Below are 23,605 nucleotides of genomic sequence, written 5' to 3' on the forward strand. Positions count from 1 at the left end.
TGGTCAGCGTTATATTGGACAAAATTTTTTAAAAGTGATATTATCGGTCGAAGAAACATTTCAAACTAAGTACAGAATCAATCATTAGGATGTTTTTAACATATAGCTTCAATAAAGTTCCCACCAGAGTATTCTTTCTTGTCTTCGTGAGCAATGGAACGCAAGTAACTACCATGAGGACAAAGTGGGATCATAAATGGACATCTGATATATTCTGCTCTCATTCACTCCCACAACAACATAGAAGCCTCATTATAATTTCTATTGGTGGTTGACATCTAGTGGAACCCATAGGCAGTGCAAAATCATTCATATCTCAAGTGGATTTCATTGGGGACTCATTTTGGTGAATACATAAAAGCTCAGATTTCTGACTTCCTGTTTTGATTTCAACTCAGGATTTTGCCTGCCAATATGAGTTATGTTATACTCACAGACATCATTCAAACAGTTTTAGAAACGTCAGAGTGTTTTCTATCCAGTACTAATAATAATATGCAAATATTAGCAACTATGACTGAGGAGCAGACCGTTTGATATGGGCACCTTTTCATCCAAGCTTCTCAATACTGCCCCTGCAGCCATAAAAAGCTACGGTACCCCTATCATGGCAAGAGAAGAAGTAAAGTGGAAGAGCATCATTAAGGAAGTTAACTCACCAAGTTCCCCACACTCAGCACTTCTTCAAACTCCATTGTCATGGGGTAGTGCTCTATGGCCAAGAACATGATGTTGAGTATAATGCAGATGGTGATGAACAAGTCCATGAATGGGTCCATCACTATGAAGTACACCCACTTCTTGAAAGTCACCCAGGGCACACAGCAGTTCCATTTCAGGAAGACGTCTGAACACTTGTACCAGCAAGGAGGACAAGGCCTCAGTTCCTCCTCCAAATCTGTTGAAATGAGGGTAAAGGAGGAAGGTGTTAACATCAGAGCACATTTTGTGAGTTTTTGTTATTTTGTACATGACCCTGATTTGTTTTCAACCTTTATTCATTGTTTGCAGAACTTAAAGTTCAAAAGTATTATTAAAGTCTATGTAGGTCTTGAAAAGTATTACTTGTCTTGAGCACCTAAAGTTCAAACGTGTAAGACCGTGGGTTGTTGGTCTTATTGCTGAAGCAGCTGAAACAGTATGTCATCAGTGCATTAGATGGGAAACTTTGATGATGAAACTGCATAAGTCATAAAAGGATATAAAAGAAGCCCTTGCTCTAAAATAGGAGCCAATTAGAACACAGGTATGGGTGGATATCGCAATAACAGTCCTATACATCACATTCCAGTCCCACACATGGATTCCTTAGGACATTTCATTTCTCGTATACAGATCCATTGCGATTTGTGACAGTTACCGTCCATGGCATCTTGGCTGTAGACACTGGGTGAACTAGGTGTCTTCTTCTGAAGGCCTGCTACTTCCAGCTGGTCCTTACTCTCCTTGGGTCTACTGGCCCTCTTCAACACAACAGCAGACAGTAGAACAAAGACAAACATCTTCAGTCGCATAGCAACACACTTAAAAAAAATGTTTTGTTTACCTCTCTAGGGTATGTGGCGTCCCACCTGGCCAACATCCAGTGAGATTGCAGAGCCCCAAATTCAAATACAGAAATTCTCATTATAATAATTCAGAAAAGATACAACTATTTTACATAGGTTTAAAGATTACTTTCTTGTGAATCCAACAACGGTGTCAGATTTTTAAAATGCTTTACGGCGAAAGCATTACTTATGATTATTTGAGAACATAGCCCACCAGACAAATCATTACAAACAGTAACCAGCCAAGTAGAAGAGTTACACAAGTCAGAAATAGAGATAAAAGTAATCACTTACCTTTGATGATCTTCATATGTTTGCACTCAGAAGACATTCATTTATTCAATAACTGTTCCTTTTGTTCGACAAAGTCTCTTTATTTCCAAAAACCTCACTTTTGTTTGCGCGTTTTCTTCAGTAATCCACAGGCTCAAACACAGTCACAACAGGCAGACAAAAAAATCCAAATAGTATCCGTAAAGTTCATAGAAACATTTCAAACGATGTTCACAATCAATCCTCAGGTTGTTTTTAGCCGAAATAATCGATAATATTTCAACCGGACAATAACGTTGTCAATATAAAAGGTAAACAATAAAGGAACTCTCTCGGTCGCGCACATGAAAAAGCTCTGTGCCGGCAGGGTCCACTCATTCAGACTGCTCTTACTCCCTCATTTTCTGAAACAATTTCTAAAGACTGTTGACATCTAGTGGAAGGCATAAGAACTGCAATTTGAGTCCTAAGTCAATGGACACTGTAATGGCATTGAATAGAAAACTACAACAAAACAAAAAAATCCTACTTCCTGAAAGGATTTATCTCAGGTTTTCGCCTGCCAAATCAGTTCTGTCACTGACACTATTTTAACAGTGTTGGAAACTTCAGAGCGTTTTCTATCTAAATCTACCAATTATATGCATATCCTATCTTCTGGGCCTGAGTGGAAGGCAGTTTAATTTGGGCATGCCTTTCATCCAAAATTCCAAATGCTGCCCCCTACCCTAGAGAAGATAACCCCCTTATTTTCTCCACAATCTTTTCTCATCGCTGCAACTCCCTAACGTGCTCGGGAGGCAAAGGTCAAGTAATGCGTCCTCTGAAACATCGCCCGCCAAACCGCGCTTCTTAACACTCGACCGCTTAACCTGGAAGCCAATCAGCCACACCAATATGTCGGAGGAAAGACTGTTTACCTGATGACTGAGATCAGCCTGCAGTCGCCCAGACTGCCACAAGGAGTCACTAGAGTGCAATGAGCCAAGTAAAGCCCCCCTGGCCAAACCCTCCCCTAACCCAGATGGAACTGGGCCGCCCTATGGGACACGGCCAGATGTGATACAGCCCGGTATCGAACCCGGGTCTGTAATGATGCCTCTAGCACTGCGATGCAGTGCCTTAGCCCACTTTTTCAGAGACAAACCGAGCCTAACCAATCCAAGCTGTACTGAGTAGGTTATGCATTCATTCATTGCTTATGCATTCATTCATTGCTTATGCATTCATCATAGTTGCTGAAACTATCCTGAAAAGGAGTAAACAATATGAATAAACAATATCCGAGCCAGCACAGTTTGTTTCAGGTCGGCACATTAGTGTGAAAAAGTTCATAACATCAAGAGCACAGCAACCCATCTGAGCCATGCGGCTCACCTCCTGGTCTGCCAGGACCTTGTTGGCGTTGGCTCTGACCATGATGCCTCCATTGGAGTCCTTTAAAGACTTGCCTACTTATCAAGGCTGGAGGAAGTACATACCTCATCATCAGCAACCTCTTAATCTGCCTTTCATCTTTCTCTTTCTTAGATGTTCTACTGGACGGTAACGTCTGACTGCCAGCAAAAAAAATCAGTCAATCACTGACCAGAATCAAGCAAACTAAGGACGAGAACGACCAACATGAGAAGTAATCTGCAAATTAACACTTAGAATGATTACTAGGACCTTTTTGTATTTATCCAGTTCGTCAGACATTTTAATCTAGAGTTGAATCGACTATCTAAATCTTACTCTTTCAACCATCATCTGATCAAAGAGAGCAATTAATTGTTTCAAAGCGCTTCACATGCATAGTAAGATGATCACACCTCTTTGACCTCCGCTTCTCTCCTTTCCTTCAGCTGCAACATGATCATGGCATACTCCTCCTCCTTCTCCTTGGCCTCGGCCCTGGTGGCCTCGTTCTGCTCAGCATGCGCTATGGCCACCACAGCTAGGATCAGGTTGATCAGGTAGAACGAGCACAGGAAGATCACCACCACAAAGAAAATCATGTAGGTTTTCCCTGCTGAGCGAAGAGTCTATGGGTAGAGGGGAAAAATGGCCAGTTAACTCACCAGTAAACCAGAGTGAGTACTCTTTCTGTATCAATATCCCCGATGACACATAAGATTGCAATCTCTCAAATTCAAACCTGGTCTACCGGCTGATGTTACAGACGTAGATTTCAGGAAATATCAGGAGCAAATAAATCTCTATGTCATAGTCATCGGAGCACATGATGTATACGCACCAGCTTGAGTAGATTTTCCCAGAAGTCCTGTGTCGTGAGCTGAATTAGGGAAAGGTAGGCCCATCCAAAATTGTCGTAGCTTGTGTATCCATAGTTGGGATTCCCTCCGGCCTTCATACACGTGTATCCTTCAGGACATATTCTGTCAAAATGCCAATGAATAGGCACAACAAATGTAATAGGACATATGGTCGTCAGCATTCAAAGACATGTTGAATTTGAACTATGTTGAAATTCTTTGCACCATGTATTGCATTATCAACAGAGAAAAGGTGAGATTATAAAGCTACCCATATGCTCAACTCTGATATCCCAAAAAACCTACCCAGCATCAGAAGCGTTTCCACAAAGAAGAGGGTCTAACATTCCAGGAAGGAAGTAATGGTTTGCTGGAGGAAAACAGAGAAGGGACCTCCATTAGAGAGTGCATCAAGTTGATATACAGTGCATTCAAAAAATATTCCGCCTCTTTCACTTTTTCCACATTTTATTACTTTACAGCCTTATTCTAAAATGCATTGAATAGTGTTTTTTCCTCATCAATCTACACACTACCCCATAATGACAAAGCAAAACAGGTTTTTAGATTTTTTTGTGCTAATTTATTAAAAAATGTAAACATAAATATGACATTTACATAAGTATTCAGACACTTGACTTTATTGAAACCCCTTTAGCAGCAATTACAGCCTTGAATCTACTTGGGTATGACGCTACAAGCTTGGTACACCTGTATTTGGGGAGTTTCTCCCATTCTTCTCTACAGATCTGCATCACATCCGGCAGTGATTGGGAATCCCATAGGGCGGCGCACAAATGGCCCTGCATTGTCCGGGTTTGAACCTTCGCCACAGTCTGGGGTTCTGAGTGCTCTGGAGCAGGTTTTCATCAAGGATCTCTCCGTACTTTTCTCCGCTCATCTTTGCCTCAATCCTGACTAGTCTCCCAGTGCCTACTGCTGATAAACACCCCCACAACATAATGCTGCCACCACCATGCTTCATCGTAGGGACGGTGCCAGGTGTGACGCTTGGCATTCAGGCCAAAGAGTTTAATCTTGGTTTCATCAGACCAGAAAATCTTGTTTCTCATGGTCTGAGAGTCTTTAGGTGCCCTTTGGCAAACTCCAAGCGGGCTGTCATGTGTCTTCTACTGAGGAGTGGTTTCTATCTGGCCACTCTACCATAATAGCCTGATTGGTGGAGTGCTGCAGAGATGGTTTTTGCTTCTCTTGAAGGTTATCCCATCTCCACAGTGGAACTCTGGAGCTCTGTGTGAGTGATCATCAAATTCTTGATCACCTCCCTGACCAGGGCCCTTCTCCCCTGATTGCTCAGTTTGGCCAGGTGGCCAGCTCTAGGAAGAGTCTTGGTGATTCTAAACTTCTTCCATTTAAGAATGATGAAGGCCACTGTTCTTGGGGACCTTCAATGCTGCAGAAATGTGTTGGTACACTTCCCCAGATCTGTGCCTCGATACAATGCTGTCTCGGAAATCTAAGGACAACTCCTTCGATGTCATTGCTTGATTTTTGCTCTGACATGCACTGTCAATTGTGGAACCTTACATAGACAGATGACTGCCTTTCCAAATCACGTTCAATCAATTGAATTTACCACAGGTGGACTCCAATCAAGTTGTAAAAACATCTTAAGGATGATCAATGGAAACAGGATACACCTGAGCTCAATTTCAAGTCTCATAGCAAAGGGTCTGAATACTTATGTAAATAAGGTAATTCTGTTTTTTCCCCAAAATATCAAGAAACCTGTTTTCGCTTTGTCATTATGTGTCACGACTTCTACCGAGGTCGGTCCCTCTCTTTTATTCAGGCGGTGTTCGGCGGTCGACGTCACCGGTCTTCTAGCCATCGCCGCTCCACCTTTCATTTTCCATTTGTTTTGTCTTGTTTTTCCGCACACCTGGTTCACATTCCCTCATCAGACTGAATGTATATTACTCTCTGTTCCCCCCATGTCTGTGTGTGGAATTGTTTGTTGTTAAGTGTATGTGCAGTTCAGACTGGTTTGCGCCTGGTTAGGTCAACCCGTATTTGTTTACCTTCCTTAGTGCCGTGTGTTTGTTCGCCATATTAAAGGGCTCCGGTTGCAACCCAATTCTGCTCTCCTGCGCCTGACTTCCCTGCAGCCAGTTACTACATTATGGGGTATTGTGTGTTGATTTCTGAGGAATTTGTATTTATTTAATACATTTTAGAAAGGCTGTAAGGTAACAAAATGTAGAAAAAGTCAAGGGGTCTGAATACTTTCTGAAGGCACTGTACTTATATAAATGTATGTTTTTTACATATTTATATAGTTATTATATACAGTAATATCACATAGTACTGTGACAAAATCCCAATTAATACATTTAACCTTTCTGGCGTAGGCGTTCCGCTAGCGACCCACCTCGACAACATCCGGTGAAAATGCAGAGCGCCAAATTCAAAATACAGAAATAGTCATAATAAACATTCATAAAAATACAAGTGTTATACATCGGCTTAAAGATTAATATCTTGTTAACCTCTTAACCTGTTAAGTCGACCCTCTACTTTTTCGAACATTCTGTTAAAAATCGCGCAACATTTCAGCGCCCTGCTACTCATGCCAGGAATATAGTATATGCATATGATTAGTATGTGTGGATAGAAAACACTCAGTAATATATAAATAAATATATTGTAATATATAAATATATATGTAATATAATATAATGTAATGTAAGCATTTTAAAAATCTGACTTGTTGCCTGGATTCACAACGGGTGTAGCTTTAATTCAATACCCTGCATGTGTATTTTAATGGACGTTTGAGTTTTAACTAATACTATTAGCATTTAGCGTAGCACATTTGCATTTCCAGAGCTCTAGATGGGACGCCTGCGTGCCAGGTAGGAGCAAGTGGTTAACTCCACCCGACACGCAGGCGTCCCATCTAGCCATCTGGAAATGCAAATGTGCTACGCTAAATGCTAATGCATATATTATTATATATATATTATTATATTTTTATATATTTAATAGCACTCATTAAAACTCAAACGTTCATTAAAACACACATGCAGGGTACTGAATTAAAGCAACACTCGTTGTGAATCCAGCCAACAAGTCAGATATTTAAAATGCTTTTCGGCGAAAGCATGAGAAGCTATTATCTGATAGCATGCAACACCCCGAAATACCTGAAGGGGACGTAAACAAAATAATTAGCATAGCCGGCGCTACACAAAACGCAGAAATAAAATATAAAACATTCATTACCTTTGACGATCTTCTTTGTTGGCACTCCTAGATGTCCCATAAACATCACTATTGGGTCTTTTTTTCGATTAAATCGGTCCATCTATACCCTAAATATCGATCTATGAAAAGTGTGTGATCCAGGAAAAAACAACGTTTTAAAACGCAACGTCATTTTTTTAAATTAAAAAAGTCGACGATAAACTTTCACAAAACACTTCAAAATACTTTTGTAATCCAACTTTAGGTATTAGTAAACGTTAATAATCTATCAAATTGATCCCGGGCGATGTGTATTCAATAGCTCCACGTCTTGAAATCATGTTCGGAAATTTCTCATCCAGAACATCCTGTCGGAGACCGGAAGGAATGGGCTCTCTCTCACTCGTTTGACCAAGAAACAAAGCCCAGGCAATTGACAAGACTGGCGACATCGTGTGGAAGCTGTAGGACTTGCAATCTCAGCCCCATGTAATTTGCTTTCCAATAGACAATACATGCAAGTGGCGCATTGATATATTTTCCAGATTTTGGTGATCAGTTTTTCTTCCGCTTTTCAATGAAACACACGTTATGTTATAGTCACAGCCGTGATTTAACCAGTTTTAGAAACGTCAGAGTGTTTTCTATCCACACATACTAATCATATGCATATACTATATTCCTGGCATGAGTAGCAGGACGCTGAAATGTTGCACGATTTTTAACAGAATGTTCGAAAAAGTAGGGGGTAGACTTAACAGGTTTTAATCCAGACGCTTTGTCAGATTTCCAAAAGGCTTTACGGCGAAAGCATACCATGTGACTATCTGAGGACATGCTTACAAAAACATACAAACATTTTCCAACCAGGTCGAGGAGTCACGAAAGTCAGAAATAGCGATAAAATGAATCACTTACCTTTGAAGATCTTTACTGGTTGCAGTCACAAGAGTCCCAGCTACACAATACATGTTTGTTTTGTTCAATAAAGTCCCTCTTTATATCCCAAAAACTCAGTTTTGTTGCCGTGTTTTGTTCAGTAATCCACTGTCTCAAAGGCGGTCAAAACATGTCAAACGATGTTTATAATTAATCCTCAGGTTGTCAATTGTCTAAGTAATCAATAATATTTAAACTGGACAATAGCGTATTCAATAGAAAGGAAAAACAATGAAGGGCGCGCACTCGGTCACGTGCACAAAACAGCACTGCATGATTCTACAGTCCACTGATAGAAAGGTCTCATTCTTCTTCATTTTTCAGAAAACAAGCCTGAAACAATGTCTAAATACTGTTGACATCTAGTGGAAGCCATAGGAACTGCAATCTGTGTCCTAACCCATTAGATACTCTATAGGAATTCAATTGAAAACTACCCACATAAAAATAAATCCCACTTCCTGGATGGATTTTCCTCAGTTTTTTTGCCTACCATATCAGTTCTGTTATACTCACAGACATTATTTTAACAGTTTTGGAAACTTTAGATAGTTCTCTATCCCAATCTACCAATTATTTACATATCCTAGCGTCTGGGCCTGAGTAACAGGCCGTTTACTTTGGGCACGCTTCTCATCCAGACATTGAAATACTGCCCCCAAGCCATAAGAAACTGGTTCAGTAAGTCATTATCAATTCTCTGAATCAATGACCCATCAAAACCCTGTCAGTACCTTAATCATTGATGTATGCATTGAAGTCCCACTTGCTGTTGCCACCTTATGTGTCATTATAGCCAATAGCTTTACTGAAGCATGCATTTATAAAATGTCTTATTCAAATGTGTATACTTCTCATAGAAATGTATATACTTATTTAAAACTATCATACTGTAAGTGCCATGATAAATTCCCAACTAATATAATATAATGGTTCATTAGGCCACTATCGACTCCCCTTCCAAAGGTCAATGTGCCATCAAAAGCCTGTCAATACCTTTATCGTTGATGTATGCCTTGAAGTCCCATGTGCTGTTGCCGGTGTTCGTGTCATTGTAGCCCATAACGTCATTCAAACCATTAGCCATAGCGATGTTGCCCATGTAGGTGGAGTTGAAATGCCATTCACCAGGGGGCCAGTGAACACACTTCTGCTTCAGGATTCCCATGAACATTTGCAGGCCGATCATAGCGAACACAGCCAGGCAGAACACTGTTATGATCATCACATCAGCCAGCTTCTTCACTGACATGATCAGAGTGCCCACAATGGTTTTCAGACCTTTCAAATAAATACAAATAAACGTTAAAATAATATGTGACATGTAAACTATTTGTTGAAGAATGAATAACACAATGATGACAATATTTGATGTGCTTGATATCCTTGTTCTCTGTATGTTGTAATTAACAACCCTTTTTTATTGTGTACATTGCAGGGCATTGTGCTTATAATATAATAACAGATGCCATTTACCAGATGCTTTTATCCAAGGTGACTTACAGTAGAGAGCTGTAATACAAACTTAAACAACCCTAGGGTTGCTTGCACCGCACACTTACCATCTGAGCTACACAGGACCCAAAGCAGGTGTTCAAAAGCAGGTGGTGCAGTAAACAAACACACCCCAGTGGGATTTCTTAAGTGACACGTACCGGGAATTACAGTGATTAATTTAAGGGCTCGGAATACACGGAACATCCTGAAGACAGACACGTTGCCCAGGTCAACAAACTCTGTGAGGTACCTGCCGAGCACAAAACATAACAACACAACCACACATTAGAACAGAGGAGTTGACAGTTGATGTGTCAGTTGAACAAAAATCTGTTCAGTTTCATGGACTTTTAATCTACACTTAATTCAACACCATTGGCTCAGTTATTATTCTAACATGGAGGATCAGAGGGTTGCTATGGTAAAATATATGGTTTAGCGGAGGACATATTTAGCTCAGGGCAACTATCGACTTCTAGAGCCAAATGGCAGTGTTATTTGTAAACGGACTGCAGAAGGCAAGAGTGTGACTGGACCAGTAAGACACCATATATGGAGATTTAGTTATGAAGTGGCATACGTCATGATGTGGATGTGACTCACACGCAAAAGTGTCAATGTTTGAAGGAGGATGACACTTACAAAAATACATTTGAAAGAAACTAGATCACATTAGGTTCCACAGAAACAATCTGTTTCATATTTTGATAGTAGGATCCTTAACCCACTTATATCAACAGCCTACCAGGATCAGTGGGTTAACTGCCTTGTTCAGGGGCAGAACAACTGATTTTTGACCTTTTCAGCATGGGGATTGGATCCAGAAGCCTTTCGGTTACTGGCCCAACACTCTAACCGCTATGCTACCTGCAGTACATGACTGAAACTAGCCGGATGAGCTTTAAGGTGTTACTTTTCATCGGGGCTCCAAGGCCATATACAGTACAGTGTCTGCCCCTCATATACAGTACAGTGTCTGCCCCTCATATACAGTACAGTATCTGCCCCTCATATACAGTACAGTATCTGCCCCTCATATACAGTACAGTATCTGCCCCTCATATACAGTACAGTATCTGTCCCTCATATACAGTACAGTATCTGCCCCTCATATACAGTACAGTGTCTGCCCCTCATATACAGTACAGTGTCTGCCCCTCATATACAGTACAGTGTCTGCCCCTCATATACAGTACAGTATCTGCCCCTCATATACAGTACAGTGTCTGCCCCTCATATACAGTACAGTGTCTGCCCCTCATATACAGTACAGTATCTGCCCCTCATTAACAGTACAGTGTCTGCCCCTCATATACAGTACAGTGTCTGCCCCTCATATACAGTACAGTATCTGCCCCTCATATACAGTACAGTGTCTGCCCCTCATATACAGTAGTGTCTGCCCCTCATATACAGTACAGTGTCTGCCCCTCATATACAGTACAGTGTCTGCCCCTCATATACAGTACAGTGTCTGCCCCTCATATACAGTACAGTGTCTGCCCCTCATATACAGTACAGTGTCTGCCTCTCATATACAGTACAGTGTCTGCCCCTCATATACAGTACAGTGTCTGCCCCTCATATACAGTACAGTGTCTGCCCCTCATATACAGTACAGTATCTGCCCCTCATATACAGTACAGTGTCTGCCCCTCATATACAGTACAGTGTCTGCCCCTCATATACAGTACAGTATCTGCCCCTCATATACAGTACAGTGTCTGCCCCTCATATACAGTACAGTGTCTGCCCCTCATATACAGTACAGTGTCTGCCCCTCATATACAGTACAGTATCTGCCCCTCATATACAGTACAGTATCTGCCCCTCATATACAGTACAGTGTCTGCCCCTCATATACAGTACAGTGTCTGCCCCTCATATACAGTACAGTATCTGCCCCTCATATACAGTACAGTATCTGCCCCTCATATACAGTACAGTATCTGCCCCTCATATACAGTACAGTGTCTGCCCCTCAAAAGTCATAGTGCAGCAATTTGGAGCACCACAGACCTTTAGTCACTTGGTACTGGGACAAAGAAAGACAGGGTAGGAGGTAAATACCTAGAAATAGACCCGGAGTGTGGTGTGTGACCTTCCTTTGCAAGTGGACAAATATTTTCATTCTGAGGCTCCATGATTAAACAAGGCAGGTAGTGTAGAAGGGCATTATGGAGAGAGAAAGAGTGAGAGAGAGGGGTGGAGAGATATATTTTATATTTGAGTCATTTAGCAGATGCTCTTACCCAGAGCAATTTACAATTAGTACTCCTTAGCGAAACAAAATAAAACATAGCTGCTTAAAAGAAAAGGAAATACATGCAAGCTTTGCTGTGTTTACTAAAGACTAGTCAATCTGAGTCACAGAGTTGACACTTTTAGTAAACTTCTGACATTGGACGAGACACAGGGCAGGGAACATGCCCACAATAATCACAGGGAAGTGTCGTGGTTGCAGAGAGTTCCATTTCAATCCAGTCAATTCAGAAAATGGATTGACATTCCATTCATGAATGAAACTTTTCCCAATATTTTGACATTGGTGAATACTGAATTTCAACTCATTTCCTGAATTGAATTGTACAGGTGTGAGGATCGGAGGAAGAGGGGACACGTTCTTTCTAGGTAGTTATCACTGGGTAAAGTTGTATTCTAGGTGGATTTGACCAGGTCATGGACATGGATGAGGAAGTAATCATCGTATTTGATGTAGTAGACAGAGGGTTTAGAGCGAGAGTACATGGGGTGCTGGGGCCTGGGGGAAGGAGGTAAGGAGCATACATGGCCAGGGTCAAACTCATTAAGCCATTGGAGATGTCCTTTGACCGTCCTAACCTTTGACCTTACTTCTTCACTCATGCACACAGACACACAAAGAAACACACGAATACACACACATTCTAATACCTGTCCCTGTGTCTAATGTTACTGGGCTGACAACTGACAGCAATCACTCTCCCAATACTCACGTCATGCTGATCAAAATGAAATCCAGCCAGTTCCATGGATCTCGAAAGTATGTGAAATCTCCAACACAGAAGCCACTGGACAACACTTTAATTGTTGCCTCAAAGGTATAGATACCAGTGAAAACATATCTGCAATACAAAAAGAGGAGGAGAGAGAGAAGCTGTATAAAATAGCTTTAGGTGAAACTTTGTAGTGGTCAAAATCACTCTCAATAATGTTATAGTTTTCACAAAGCATTAATAATCTCCTGTGTAGGTTTGAAACTTACTCAACAGTTTTACTCCATGCCGGAGGGTCACTCATCGTCATAAACGCACAGTTGGACACGACTGTCAACATGATGAACATGCTAAACAATGTACCCACATTAAGGAAATATCATGGAGTTACAATGGTATTCAAATCTAATTCTATGGACCAATTTAATTAGTCCATTTTTTTAAGAACATTTTATTTGATTTATATCTTCTGATTCATATGACTATAGCAATCAGTAGTGGCGACACACTTGATAATAAAAATCTTTAATAATAATAAAATCACGTTTTAAAAAATCATTACCATTTTCCATATGGTTCGAATGGCGGCTTGTGATAAGTGTAGGGGGAGAGGTATGTTTCCTCATCAACAATTCATGGTGTACCGAAATTGAAAACATCTTGAGCTCCCGACCTGGAGTTTCTGATGCTAAAACTGTAACTGTTGCCAAATAATTACATTGCTATATATGTCTAAGGATGTGTGAGTAGGGTGACTCGCCTAGCGGGTCACAAACCCACCAGCACTGTCCCAATAAGGGAATGTCCAGAAGAAACCCTAAACCCTTCTCTCTAGGCACTTATGTAGTAGATCAGAAAGAACTTAATATGCGGAAGCAATAGGGTGAATGCACTTTGAAGTAAATCTCAGCTGTTTATGTGTGCCATTCAGAGAGTGAATTGGCAAGACAAAATATTTGAATAGACTTTGAACAGGGTGCCAGACACACCAGTTTGTGTGAAGAACTGCAACGCTGCTGGGTTTTTCACGCTCAACAGTTTCCTGTGTGTATCAAGGATGGTCCTCCAGGTCCTCCACCCAATGGACATCCAGCCAACTTGACACTGGGACAACTGTGGGAAGCATTGGAGTTAACATGGGCCAGCATCCATGTTGAACGCTTTGGACACCTTGTAGAGTTCATGACCCAATGAATTGAGGCTATTCTGAGGGCAAAAGGGGGGGGGGGTGCATTCACATGAAATGTGTCTAGAACATTAAAATTGTTTATACCATGGCATTGTTCAATTCTAATTTCTGATTGGCTTGAATGACATTCTATAGCATACATTATTTCCCTATAAAGCACTGTATATTTGCACTGTAGAATTCAATGGCTATATGACATTCTTACATGTTCTATATTTGAGCTGCATTTGAAAGAAAAAGTTTAATTGAAAACAATATCGGTATTGTTGAATTGGATTTTCATAATGGCAAGCTAGGATTGATTGTTTGGTTAACTAAACTAGCAGGTCTGTTTGTTTGTTTATCAAGCAACAACTGTAGCTATCTGGTAAACTTGCTAGCTACCTCAGTGAATGTTGAACCCATTTCTATCAGCAAATGACCACATTTCTCGTGGCAAATGTGTTCAATTATAGCCATGGTATAAAATGGATAATCAACTCGGGGCTCTATGTGTTCTCTGGAAAATAATGCAACTCCGTGGAAGGTATTTCCGCGTCGTTCTTTATTTTCCATAGAACGCATAGCCCCTTGTTGATTATCCCTTACATGGCAACCATGTTCTGAGTATGTTTTGTGGGACATTGATGGAAAATTCTCCTAACTCTCAGAAAACTGGACATGAATGTTCTTGCAACATCCCATAGAACACATCTAAAACATTAACGTTAAATATTCTGTAACCACTTTTTTGATACGTTCTGTTTGACATTAAGTGAATGTTCTCCTATCTTTACCACCAACACTTGGTAAAAAGGTTCTCAGAAGGTTTCTGCTAACATAAATGAAATGTTCCCTTAACCAACGGAAAACTGGACACTCAAACATTAGGGGAACATTACGAGTAACATTACAAAAACGTTGTCTCTCCATAGAATTGTTAGCTGGGATGTATATAAAAACATCCGTGATGCTTATAAAGCCATCCCCCTTCCCCACTTCGGCCAATCAGATCACGTCTCTCTGTTCCTACTCTTTGAATACCAAGCAGCAACTCAAGAGGGAGACACCAACGCAGAGAATAGTGAGGTGCTGGACAGAGGCAGATTCAATGCTGCAGGACTGTTTTGAGAATACTGATTGGAATATGTTCCGAGATACATCCACTCAGGACTCATCCATTGACATTGACGAATATACAACGTCAGTCACAGGCTTCATTAGGAAATGTGTTGATGATGTTGTACCCACAATAACAATCCGGAAATACCCAAACCAAAAACCCTGGATGAATGGAGATATCCGTACCATGCTGAGTGCCCGTACTGCAGCATTCATTGTTAGCTGAACAAAACCAGATGACTCGGTGTCTTGCGACACGTACAAGGAAAGAAGGTACGAGCTCCGCGAATCCATTAGGGGAGAAAATAGACAATACAAAATGTAATTGATGTTCGACAACTCAGACTCGTCAAGCAGGTGTCAAGGACTAGACTATCACGGACTACAAAGGCAAATCTAGCTGTGTGGTGCCCACCGACGCCTCCATCCCAGTTGAGCGTAATACATTCTATGCTCCATCCATGAGTGCAAGGCCCAACAGCGAATAGCGAAGATGGTCTAGTGCTCCCACCCATCCAGGACATCTACTTGAAACGGTAATGAGGAAGGCCAGCTTCATCATCAAGGACCCCGCACATCCCAGCCGCGAGCTGTTCACTCCCTTACTGTCGGGCACATGGTATCGGAGCATGAGGTCTGATACCAACACGCTCAGAGACCGTTTCTATCTACAGACCATCAGACTGCTGAACACTTAAACTGGACTGACCAACAGCTCTGATTCTCTTTACCTTAGCACACATGCACACACACACACTATACTAGCACACTTATTGGACTCTGAACATGCAGCAGGATGCTAAATTATATTTATTTATCATGTTGATCAGTGAGATCCTTGTATTGAAAAGATATGAATGCATGAGAATTTTGATGGATTCTCTCCTGAGAATACTGAAGGGAGTCAGAATGTAGCAGGCAGGCTCAGCGTTGAACCTGAAGATTGTATTCCTTTTGTTGATGACAATAAAGGTCTGAAAAACAAGAAGTAAAGATTAGTGAAGAAGTATTTGAAGTCCAATATTATCTTTACTTTAATTGCATGTATTCATGTTTGTCTCAAGGATATTAGCGAAATAGAGTTGGCATGAGTCATGTATCATGACACATCACTTATTGTTGTAATCCGAGGGCATTTACCCTCTGAATAATAACCATATAATAATATTATTTGGAATGTGTAAGTCTGTCAAAATACACATCTAATTTTAGCTTTATTGCAAAGGAAATGACTTTGTGATAATGTCTGGTTCTGTGGACACTCAGTCCTCAGGCTACTAAGGGACCGGGGCTGCAGTGCTCACTTTGTGTGATTTGTAGAAAGGATCCAGCTCCTCCAGAGGTGTGTTGAACAGCTCACATGGTGGGTCTCCGTAGATGAACGGCAGGATCTTGCCGGTCTCCAGGTCGACGGCTGGCTTTGGCAGGTCCTGCTCTGGCACCTCCGAAGAAGGTACAAAAAATATGATTACTAACACGTTACCATTTCTTACGAGCACTGAATATGCGGATAGCAGCTATTTTAAAAGACTGTTTTACTTTAAATTGCTTGACTGTGATATGTGGTCATTTGAACTACCTTATTTGATTCCACTGATTGTAAAGTCAGTCTGGAATCTGGATAAGTGTCTGCTAAATTACTCAAATGTTAAATGTACCTCAATGTTCAGGGTCTTTTGTCTCTCCTGCTCCTTTGCTTCCTTGGCCATCCGTCTATCAATCTCCACCAGCGACTCAAGGGTGAAGTGGCGGAACACTTCGGTGCCTGTGGGAGGGAGCAGGGCGACCATCTTGGCATTCTGCTGGGTGAGGGATGCAACCACACTGGGGTCTCTCAGCAGTGGGCTGTGAGTTGGAGGGATGGATAAGGAAGATGAAAGGATTTAGACACAAAAATGGAAGTTTAAAAAATACATCTTTAAAATGCATTATTTAAAAAAACATGTTTTGGCATAAGGGAATTTTATGGAGAGGGACAATTACACAGAGAAATGGTTGGGTGAGGACGCTGTGCAGCAGCTTCAGCTGAAATGTGAACTCAGACATGTGAACTCATACATGTGAACTCAGACATGTGGGTCCTTTTCTGTGTTTTGAACAGCCATGCCTTCATCTGCACTTTGTACAACAATCCGTAGCCATGAAACCACTTTACAGAATCCTCTTCCCCTTTTGTCAATGGAAACTCCTTTCCAATGACAATATGACTTCTAAATAATACTATTTTGACAAAAACCAAGGCACTGTGGCTGGGGATACTACGTCACCGCCAAAGTCTAAGGGTAGACCTCGAAAGTTCTAGCACCTTGCTCCTGTCGTGTATGATAGTTTTTGCCTGCCTTACTAACCACGCCTTTTGCCTATTCCCTGATTTCCTGTTATCTACCTATTGCCTGATCTCCCAGACTACGTTACTAGCCTTTTCCCTGCCTGTACTGTTACCCTTTTGGACCCCCTGTGCATGACCTCTGAGTGAGAACCATACCAGGCCAAACACAAAAACACAAAATAGAAAAAGTAACATAGACTACCCACCCAAACTCATGCCCTGACCAAACTAAAACAAAGACATAATAAAGGAACTAAGTTCAGAACATGACAGTACCCCCCCCAAAGGTGCGGACTCTGGCCACAAAACCTGAACCTATAGGGGAGGGTCTGGGTGGGCGTCTGTCCGCGGTAGTGGCTCTGGCGCGGTGACGTGGACTCCACTCCACCATAGTCTTTACCCGCTTCTCTACCCGCCTCCGTGGCGCCTTTAGAACGGCGACCCTCGGACTGGGTACCCTATCAGCGGGCCCCGAATGGACGGGAGATTCCGGCAGCACTGGAGTGAAGGGCGATTCCGGTAGCGCCGGAGTGAAGGGCGGCTCTGACAGCTCCTGACTGACGAGCGGCTCTGGCAGCTCCTGACTGACGGGCGGGTCTGGCAGCTCCTGACTGACGGGTGCTTCTGGCAGCTCCTGACTGACTGGCGGCTCTGGCAGCTCCTGACTGACGGGCGGCTCTGGCAGCTCCTGACTGACGGGTGGCTCTGGCAGCTCCTGACTGACAGGTGGCTGGCAGCTCAGGACAGAAGGGAGACTCTGGAAGCTCTGGACAGGAGGGGGACTCTGGCAGCTCAGGACAGAAGGGAGACTCTGGAAGCTCTGGACAGGAGGGAGACTCTGGCAGCACTGGACAGGAGGAAGACTCTGGCAGCACTGGACAGGTAGAAGACTCTGGCAGCGCTGGACAGGCGGGAGCACCTGGAGGGAGGAAACGGAGAGACAGCTGGAGAGACCTACAGGAGGCCTGGTGCTTGGAGGAGGCACCGGATGGACCGGGCTGTGGGGGGGCACTAAGAGCCCTGGTGTGCAGCCTTGGCACCCCTCCTCCCGGCTGGATCACCATTTTCGCCCGGACCATCCAGAGTACAGGCACAGGTTGAACCGGGCTGTGGGTGAGCACTGGAGATCTGGTGCATACCACTCGCACCTCTCCCTTAGGCTCAATACCTACATTCGGCCCGGCACGGGCGGAGCGCAGGCATAGAACGCACTGCACCCTGCCAGTGCCTCGGAGACACAGCACGCAGAGCCGGCGCAGGATACCCTGGGCCGAAACGGCATACCGGAGACCAAACAGGCTGGGCTGGCACAACACGCCCTGGCTGGATGCCCACTCTCACTTGGCACTTGCGGGGGGCTGGCCTATAGCCCACCGGGCTATGAGCGCGTACTGGCGAAACCGTGCGCTTGACCGCATAACACGGTGCCTGACCAGTACTGCGCTTCTTCCGGTAAGCCCGAGGAGTGGGCTCAGGTCTCCAAACTGACTCTGCCACACTCCCCGTGTGCCGCCCCCCCCAAAAATGTTTTTGGGCTGCCTCTCGTGCCTGTCGCGCTGCCGTGCTGCCTCCTCATATTCCCCAGCCTGTGCCCAGGGTCCCTTTCCGTCCAAAATCTCCTCCCCTGTCCATGAGTCCGGAGATCGCTGCTGCCCGATACCACGCTGCTTGGTCCTTGGTTGGTGGGTGATTCTGTAACGATCGTCTGTGGTGGAAGAAGTTGAGGACCAAAGTGCAGCATGGTAAGTGTTCATATTTTTTATGTAATTACTGAACACTGAACCAAACAATAAATGACAAACGAACAGTCCCGTAAGGTGAATGGAAAAAACACTAAACAGGAAATAATCACCCACAAAACATAGGTGGGAAAAGGCTACACTACCCACCCCAACTCACGCCCTGACTAAACTAAAACAAAGACATAATAAAGGAACTATTGTCAGAACATGACATGTACACAGCTTTTCCTTTCTACAGTAGCTGCTGTGAAATGTCTCCACACATCCCATATGGCAATTTCCCGTAAAGATTAATTCCATGTACAGATAAGTAGTTATGCAGCTAGATTAAGCAACTTCTTTGTAAGATATGTTTTAAAATGAAACATGTATGGAAACAAATGAATTAACACTCCTCAGTTAGCAGACTCAAGCGAGCTAAAACCCACATGGTAGCAAAAACTAACTAGAAGAAATTGCTAACAAGTTGGAAATTATTTAAACACACTTTGTTGTAGGCTACTATTTATTGACAAAGAAATCATGTATGCCATTTAAAATATATTCACCCCACCCAGTATTGTAATCAAAACTTACCAGAAAGCATGTAGTCCTTGGCTCACACAGTGTACTAGCGTAGGCTAAATAGCATCTCCTTAGTATCCAAGATCTTGAGAATCAGCTGTACATGTGATGGATCAATGCACTGTGCATGCAGAGGGTTGCAATTCCATTGAATTGGAGATAGCAACATCCCACAAAAAAAGGTTCACTGTTATAAGCAAACGTTTTTGATGAATTTAAGCAAGATTCCCCAAATTCCCGGGCTTAACATCCCCATGGAAATTTACGGGAAAGTTTCCGACCCTTTGCAACCCTAGCTACTGTACATATAATGTTATTTGAAGAAATTTTATCCGTGGCCAATGAGCTTGAGCATTCTTGGATGGGCACTTCTAATGTAACTATATGGCAGCACCCAAATCACGGGAAAAACAGAGCTCTGAAAGATGTGTGTCACAAAACAAACAATACCTCACAGTGATGGGGTGAAAAGAACTGAACTAAATAGTGTGTGGTCATGACATACAGGTGTGTTAGAATTCAGGTGATTGGGATCTGGGGAGTGAGCTGCATTCAGGGGATCTAGGTGTTTGAGAGTGTGAGCTGGAAAGTGGGCTGGAAAGTGAGCTGCTTTCAGGGTATCTACGTGTTTGAGGGTGTGAGTTCGATGCAGACGTTACCATTTTCACATACAGTGCCAAATCATTTGTGAAGAATGCAACAAAGATGCAGAATCATCTGGCCAAGTGCATAAAGTTCCCTCAGAGCTCACAACAAGCAACATCTGACAAAAGTCAATCGAGGTGAAAATTATGAATCAGACACCTTATCGATAGCAACAGCTCATGGTCCTTCTGGAATCAGAAGTTCTTTTGACTCAATGGAGGAACGTAGTCAGAGAAATGCTGATGAATGTCTTGCTCGAGCTGTATATGCAACTGGTTCACCTCTGATGCTCACAGGCAATGTGTATTAGAAGAGATTTCTTAATGTTCTTCGCCCAGCATACGCCCCTCATGAAGGCTTCTTGGTCTAAAGTGGAGGAGTCCTACCGTCATATCACACCCATTGGCTGTGCTGCTCATGCATTGAATCTGCTCCTCAAGGACATCATGGCACTAAAAACAATGGATACACTCTGCAAGAGAGCCAAGGAAATAGTTAGGTGTGGCAAGGATCGTCAAGTAATAGCAGCAATCTACCTCACCAAGCAAAGTGAGAAGAATAAGAGCACCACATTGAAGCTGCCCAGCAACACCCATTGGGGTGGTCTTGTCATCATGTTTGACAGTCTCCTGGTGGGGAAGGAGTCTCTCCAAGAAATGGCCATATCACAGTCTGCCGATATAGACAGCCCCATCAAGAGGATTTTGGGAGAGAGTGGTAAGCAGCCTGCAACTCCTGAAACCTACAGCAGTAGCCATTGCACGGATTGGGGGAGACAATGCCATCCATTCTGATGTTCAGACTCTGCTTGCAAATGTAAGAGAAGAAACCCGTACTGCCCTGCCCACTTCACTGTGGCTCCAAGCAGAGGAAACTGCAGTTCTGAAATACATCAAAAAGTGTGAAGACTTCTGCCTGAAGCCCATACACGCCGCAGCGTACATGTTGGATCCTAAGTATGCTGGCAAGAGCATCCTGTCTGATGCAGAGATCAACAAGGCCTATGGTCTCATCACTACCATGTCTCGCCACCTTGGCCTGGATGAGGGCAAGGTTCTTGACAGTCTGTCGAAGAACATTTCCAAGCAAGTGCTTTGGGATGGAGATGCAATATGGCAGTCATGCCAACATATATCATCAGCCATCTGGTGGAAGGGACTTTGTGGATCTGAGGCTCTTTCCCCTGTTGCCTCCACCATCCTCCAAATCCCACCTACATCAGCCACCTCAGAGCGCAACTGGTCCTTGTTTTGGAACACACCCCAAAGCACCCAACAGGCTGACCAATACAGGGGTTGAAAAATTGGTGGCCATCCTGGCAAATTTGAGGATATATGAGGTTGACAACTAGCCATCCTCAACAGGGTTGGAAAGTGACAGTTGAAAGGCCTCAGATGTTCAAGAGGTGGACATCGAGGAGGTCCAGGGAGAAGACATGGAATTTGTTGTTCAGTGAAATCATCCCATGTGAAGAGTCAACTCATTTAATTAAAGTTAAATTCGTAACTAAATTGTTTTCTAAAATTTCTATTGGGAGGATTTAATAATTTGCCATTATGTCTACTTATGATAAGGTAAAAGGTTTATGTTTCTGTCTCCATATGATATGGTAAATATATCCAATGCAAAACATGTACATTGAAATGGTATTAAAATTAATCTGCATATATTACCGTTAATTCCCATATATTACCGTTAATCCCCACGTAAAGTTTCCACCTCTGAATATTCCCCAAAATGTGCAACCCTAACAGTAGCTTTGACTGGACTGATCATGTCAACATCATACTTTCAAAATCTTAGCAAGCGGTCATCATCATGAATCAAGTCGACAATCTAAGAGCAAATCCTTTTTAATCCTTGTCATATGAAGATAAATAATAAAGATAAATTATAGATAAAATGTATCGGTGTTCATAGGCCATTGGACATAAACATGACACAACAAGTTGGAAATCGCAAATTCAACAGTGACTTGTTTGGAAGGGGTCAGTGACAGTAGCTAACTCTGCAAGTATTGCAAAGCAATCACTAGCCTGCTATTCAGTGGAGTGGCTGTGTGGTCCTAAATCTGATATTAAGGGGCTCTTTTCCAAGTTTAAAATGATAAACATTTAACATTGGTCGTGCTGTCAATGAAGCATGATTTGTGCGCTCAAAACAACTGTTAACTCTGAAAACTTGACTTCAGTGAGTTCAAGACAAATAGAAAGTCGGGAATATACAAGCTCCGACTGGGAAAATACGTTTTGAACGGTCATCCAACTCAGAATTGTAAATCCGGCATCTTTCTAGTGTCACGGCGGTCGTCGGAAGGAGACCAAGGTGCAGCGTGGTGAGCGTACATTTTATTTTATTAGAATGTAAATGTCGTCAACAAAACAAGAAAACAAAGAACTGACAGTGATGCTTAACAGGGCATTAGTGCCACTAACAAAGACAACTTCCCACAAAGAAAGGATGGAAAAGGGCTACCTAAGTATGGTTCCCAATCAGAGACAACGATAGACAGCTGTCCCTGATTGAGAACCATACCCGGCCAAAACATACACATACAAATTCATAGAAAACAAAAACATAGAATGCCCAACCAAATCACACCCTGACCGGGCGTGTCATCTAGATTCAAGTGAGCACAGCTCAAAAAGGTGAGTCCAAAAATGTATTGTATGCTGCTGCATAAATTATGTAATATGCCAGGGAGATATGTATACTGTAGTTAAGAAAATAATACTAAGTGTCTGTTGAGTAGTAAGATGTTAGTAGTCCATGTGCCTCATCCTAATAGTTTGATCTATTTACAATTCTTAATTTCTCCTACAGTTCTGCCGTGGTGCACATATAGCCTATAACCTGTTTAAGATAAATGTAACCATCAAATATTGTAAGAGCTTTCATTGTCTGCTAATATGCCCCCTTTATTTATCCTACGTTTCTGACTTGGTGGACAGGGAGAACACTGTAAGAACGGCCCATGTTCTGAATTCTGTCACTGTACATTTCAAATGTGCTAAACAAATAGTTATATTGACTATGTCCGTCCTAGCTCGCTCATTAATGTCTTAATCGAAATTACGGATTGCCTCTTATCCACTTGTCATCCACTTATGCCGTAGTTTGTACATCTCAATTGTCATTAGAAGCTACAATTGGTTATTTAGCAAGTCAGCCATATCAGATTTGTTTTTTTAAATGGCAGTAAATGAGGCTGAATGAACTGTTTCGCTGCCAGACAAGGCTCCGCTGATCGCCAAGTGTAGCAGTGGTAAGATGTTGGGACTGCTGTTAGGACAACTTTATGTAGACCCTAACAGTGTTTGGGCACAGTTTGTTACTGTT

The 23,605-nt window shown here is 42.5% G+C and overlaps 1 protein-coding gene across 1 annotated transcript in view; it reads right to left on the reverse strand.

Moving 5' to 3' along the window:
• The window catches only part of scn4ab (sodium channel, voltage-gated, type IV, alpha, b), a 41,296-nt gene that overhangs the window by 16,859 nt on the left and 832 nt on the right, over positions 1-23,605 (reverse strand). The window contains exons 2-13 of the mRNA XM_046305305.1: positions 16,645-16,831; positions 16,291-16,428; positions 15,842-15,960; positions 12,966-13,055; positions 12,697-12,825; positions 9,880-9,971; positions 9,221-9,505; positions 4,385-4,448; positions 4,060-4,201; positions 3,635-3,847; positions 1,361-1,463; positions 660-898 (exon numbers count right to left, since the gene is read on the reverse strand). Of these exons, the coding sequence (XP_046161261.1) occupies positions 660-898; positions 1,361-1,463; positions 3,635-3,847; positions 4,060-4,201; positions 4,385-4,448; positions 9,221-9,505; positions 9,880-9,971; positions 12,697-12,825; positions 12,966-13,055; positions 15,842-15,960; positions 16,291-16,428; positions 16,645-16,831 (1,801 nt within the window). The remainder of the gene's footprint in view (positions 1-659; positions 899-1,360; positions 1,464-3,634; positions 3,848-4,059; positions 4,202-4,384; positions 4,449-9,220; positions 9,506-9,879; positions 9,972-12,696; positions 12,826-12,965; positions 13,056-15,841; positions 15,961-16,290; positions 16,429-16,644; positions 16,832-23,605) is intronic.

The sequence above is a fragment of the Oncorhynchus gorbuscha genome, linkage group LG16 (assembly GCF_021184085.1).
Source record: "Oncorhynchus gorbuscha isolate QuinsamMale2020 ecotype Even-year linkage group LG16, OgorEven_v1.0, whole genome shotgun sequence".
NCBI classification, from domain to species: Eukaryota; Metazoa; Chordata; class Actinopteri; order Salmoniformes; family Salmonidae; genus Oncorhynchus; species Oncorhynchus gorbuscha.